Source organism: Sprattus sprattus (genome assembly GCF_963457725.1).
Source record: "Sprattus sprattus genome assembly, chromosome: 21".
Classification (NCBI taxonomy): Eukaryota; Metazoa; Chordata; class Actinopteri; order Clupeiformes; family Clupeidae; genus Sprattus; species Sprattus sprattus.
This window is the reverse complement of record NC_137919.1, coordinates 9,248,121-9,253,120: the sequence shown is the minus strand read 5'-3', so window position 1 is coordinate 9,253,120 and position 5,000 is coordinate 9,248,121. Positions and strand designations below refer to the sequence as shown.

Genomic DNA, 5,000 nt, shown 5'->3' with positions numbered 1-5,000 from the left:
CCCACATTGAATCAGGTTCAGTGATTGAGCGAACGTGAACCAATATATCTATCTCCACTTCGCTGAAGCTTCATTTTCTCTTCCTAAATAAATACCACGGAAAATGCGCAAAAACACTGTGCGTTAATGTGCGAACGCAGTTTAAGCAGCGGTCGCAATGTTAGTAAATCAGGCCCTATATAGGGCGGAGTAAACACAGTTTGCCCAGCTCAGATCTGGCTTGATATATACCAAGGAAAATACCAAGGAAAATGCACAAAAACACTGTGCGTTAATGTGCGAACGCAGATTAAGCAGCGGTCGAATGTTAGTAAATCAGGCCCTCAGTGTCAATGCACTAGGTAACACACACACACATTCTCAGTCAGTGTGAATGTACCAGTTAACACACACACACACACACACACACGTGTGTTTCATTAATGTGAATGCTGACTCTGTGTTGGACAGACCTTGCTGCTGGGAGTGTGAGTGTCACTCTGTACTGTGGGGGCGTGGTTAAGGGGAAAGCCCACCTTCAGTACTTCAGCACCATGGGAGAAGTGGCTCGCCTTCTCACCAAAGCTGCTCACCCAGTGGACTTCATGTGCCAGGTACACACACACACTCGCACGCACGCACGCACTTACACAGCCACAGCCACAGCCACACACACACACACACTCGCAAGCATGCACTCACACAGCCACAGCAACACACACACACACAGCCTTCTCACCAAAGCTGCTCAACCAGTGGACTTCATGTGCCAGGTACACACACACACAAGCGTACGCACTCACACACTTACACAGCCACAGCCACACACACACACAAACGGCCTCCTCACCAAAGCTGCTCAAAAAGTGGACTTCATGTGCCAGGTACACACACACACACATGCACGCACTCACACACTTACACAGACACAGCCACACACACACACAAACGGCCTCCTCACCAAAGCTGCTCACCCAATGGACTTCATGAGCCAGGTACACACATACACTCGCACACACGCACTCACTCACACAGCCACAGACACACTTGCACGCACACACACAAAGCCACAGCCACAGACACACACACACACACACACACAGCGAGCTTTAGGCGTCTTTGCGGTGATCCCTCCCATGGATCTATTGCCCCTGAACCCTGGTAGCCAGAGAAGCCGGCACAAGCTAGGGCCAAGTCTTGACAATTGCTGCAGTAAAACAGGATAAAAAAGAAAATCCTCAGAAATACCTTATGGCAAAAACAGTGCATGTGCCTCGTTGATCATCAGGTCAGGGCTGGACTACATGCTCCCATGTTCCACGTTCTCCTCCCCCGGTTCCTTAATCAGCATCCAGCAGGGAACACCATGAGGCAGAGGGAGCACTGCCGAGGGCTCTGCTCCACCTGTCCACAGGCCCTGCTGATGGGGTTAACCGCTCCCCTGCTAATTGGAAAAATCCCAGTGACAGCAACAAGTGACCCTGGTCTTAATAAGAGCAGTGTCCTCCTCCTCCTCCTCCGCCTCCTCCTCCTCCTCCTCCTCCTCCTCCTCCGCCACCTCCTCCTCCACTGATCACAGTAATTACTGCAGTGCCCCTCAGCCACAGCGGAGGCCATCTTACAGGAGTCTGGGTTGAGAAGCCAGTCATGAATACAAAGAGAAATGAAAGCTGTGGGCTAGAAAAAAAAAGGATAAAGGGAGTTTGTTTTTTAAGTGAGAGGAAACTGGTGCGAATTCTTTTCGTGATTTTAGAAGTTTTATTTTTATTTTAGAAGTTTTATTTATATGTATGCACTAAACAGAGAAAAAACAGAGAACTGAGAAAATTGGGGAAGCCTGGACTGGGAATGGGCTGAGAGGATTTAAACACACTCACCTCTCTAGTCAATCGTTAAAGTGAGGCTCACTGGGACAAACTTAATGTCTTAATGTCTGTTTGGGCTAAAAAACTCTTTTGTGAACATTAAAGGGAAGAGATATGTTTGGCCAGGAAGTACAAACACTCATCTCTTCTTCATTTCATAAAGGATAGGGTTGCTGATGCAACTTCTGTTCATTCAGTTTATTCATTTTTTTGCTGAATTTAGCTGCTCATTCTTAAAGTACCAAATCATGTAAAAGACATGGAAATAATCTGACACGGCTCTCTCTCTCTCTCTCTCTCTCTCTCTCTCTCTCTCTCTCTCTCTCTCTCTCTCACTCTCTCTCTCTCTCTCTCTCTCTCTTTAAACAAACACGTCAGCATTCTCCAAGAGACTCTGCTGAGCCAAACACGGTCATTGCTCTGGAGTAATAACTAAACACTTGGAGGAAGTGATGTGGTAAGCGAGACTCTCTGCTACTTAGCATGATTACGGTTGGCTGCTGACGGAGCTGGCTCTAGCCCCCCTTTAATTTGCTTAATGGGGGAAACCCCAATAGGACCAGACCAGGGGCTGAATGCCAAAAGCAGCAACACAGACCTAGACCAGGACGGCTCGTAGAGGAGCGACAGCTCATCAGCGGCTATTCTGGAGTCACGAGGAGGGGTCTTTAGTCATTAGTCATTTAACGGGTCAAGGCTCAAACGACACGTCTCCTCCTACGGCAAAAAAATAGATAAATAGATAGATACAGTAGATTGATACTTTATTAATCCCGAGGAAAATGTGGGTCATCCAGTAGCCCCTTGTGCAACTCACAGACATACTGTACATACATAAATCACATACACATGGGGGAGAACATGTTTACAAGGAGTGGGGTGTTTACAGACACAGAAATGGATCTGACCCTATAGTACAGTGTGCATTGATTGTGACAGTGTTGCTGTCCATAAGCAAAGTGTTCTTGTGCTGCAAGTGTGGATAGTGCAAAGAGCCCAATAAACCCCAGTGTCAAGGAAAGGCACAATTATCATACACAGTTATCATACGTCAGAAGAGTTGAAGTTCAAATCTCTACTGCACTGAGGCGCGTTGCTCAATAGCCTTTCATAAATCACTTGACTCAACGTGTCATTGGCTAAACCGGTCACCCATTCGCTCCCATTTTACTGTCAGTGTCAAAGAGATTTTACACAGCTGCTTAAAGTGAGGTAAACAGATCTTACACAGCTGCTGTTATGATGAACACAGCAATGACGGTATCAGTTTACATACACAGTTTAAGGTCTGAAACTGGAGCTGATTATCTCTCTTATAGTTAAAGTTAGTTATTCAGAACCACAAGTTAACCATGAGATTATGACACTCCATATTTGGTTTGCATGACTCTGTAGATATAGCTTGGATTGGTCACTGAGCCAGTTACGGCCATTACATATGGACTGTACATACAAACACACACACACACTTACATATGTACATACACACACACACACACACACACACACACACACACACACACATGCACTCACATACTGTATGTACACACACACACACACACACACACACACTGAGATATGTACATACACACACATACTCACATTTGTACATTCACACACACACACATGCACTCACATATGTACACACACACACACACACACTCAGACATGTACATACACACACATACTCACATTTGTACATTCACACACACACATGCACTCACATATGTACATACACACACACAAACTCACATTAGTACATACACACACACACATACACACACACACACACACACACACACACATACACTCACATATGTACACACACACACACACACACACACACACACACACACACACACATATGCACATGCACACAAACACTAGCATTGGTCACTGAGCCACAGTTACGGCTATGACAGTGCACATTTTTAGCTTTCCTCCTTCATTTAGAGAACACATATGTACACACACACATCACAAACACATACATACACACACACACACACACACACACACTCACTCACATATACTATGTACACTCGCAGCAGTAAGTTGTTTGAGAATCCACTGACTTTTTTTGAAGGCCTGAGGTTGTTCAAATTATAATTTTTAAAACATTGTGTGTACTTCTTCTGCCACTTGACAACAACCCTGAGCTGTGAGCCTGAGATGGTATGGGCACATTGGGGTGAATTCAATTACCTTTTAAAAGGGTTACGCTGGGTGCCCACGGTAGATATGTCTTGCGTTTAGTCGGTAGGCGAAAAGTCGGCTGGGGGGCGTGATCAGAAAAAATGATGTTTGGCTGTAGCAATGTTATATGAAACTTATTAGCAGCCAGCTAGCTAGCCACTATATATTCCAATGGGGGTTTCGGTTAAAGTTGTAGCGGCAAGCTAGCAGTAATAGTTCAGTAATAGTTCAGAGTTCAGTAAAGATTTTGTGCTGATTACTTTAATTTATAATTTGTGTACATATTCTATCTAAACCATATCAGCCAGTTCAATCACGAAAACGTATGTAACATATTTAGCAGCTAGCTAGCTACAATGCTACAATGTGTTTTCAATGGGGTTTCGCTCATAGTATTAGCGACAAGCTAACTAAATGTTGAGCGCTTAATTTAAGCTCTACAATATTCAGTTTGACCTCACAGTATTCGTGTAGCATATAAACAACAAACCGAGTCAATTAGACGTATACAAGTCGTGTAGATAACCTTTATTCACATAAAATATGTCACGGTAAATGAGTCCCGATGTCCTCCATCTTGTTTCAAAATTTGTGTTTACTCCCGCCCCTATGAGCTACGTTGACTTCCAAATCACACACACGCCGAACTGATTTGCTCTCAGCAGGCAGCAAGTCGCCTTCATTTGCATAGAGTTAAAAAATCCCCAACTTTTAGCAGCCAGGAGAGCCGACTTTTTCCTCAGCCGTTGTCGGCAGCCGACAAGTCGCCTCCATTCTATCCCAATGAGAGCGACATAAAGTCGTGTCCCGTGGGCATCCACCGTTAGCGTGTTAGTAGTAAGGAGCTTCTGTGCAGAGAGTTTCTTGGGTGAGAGTTTGGTTTTGAGCTAAGTCTATGCTCTTCTCTATCGCCTTCAATACATATACAGCTGTTTGTAAATATCTTTCTGTTTTCAATTA

General features: G+C 44.7%; 1 protein-coding gene across 1 annotated transcript in view; it reads left to right on the top strand.

Moving 5' to 3' along the window:
• LOC308382395 (B-cell scaffold protein with ankyrin repeats-like) overlaps nucleotides 1-5,000 on the top strand; it is a gene marked incomplete at both ends in the record, with an annotated part of 59,689 nt that overhangs the window by 11,902 nt on the left and 42,787 nt on the right. The window contains one exon of the mRNA XM_080860115.1: nucleotides 451-593. Within this exon, the coding sequence (XP_080716241.1) occupies nucleotides 451-593 (143 nt within the window). The remainder of the gene's footprint in view (nucleotides 1-450; nucleotides 594-5,000) is intronic.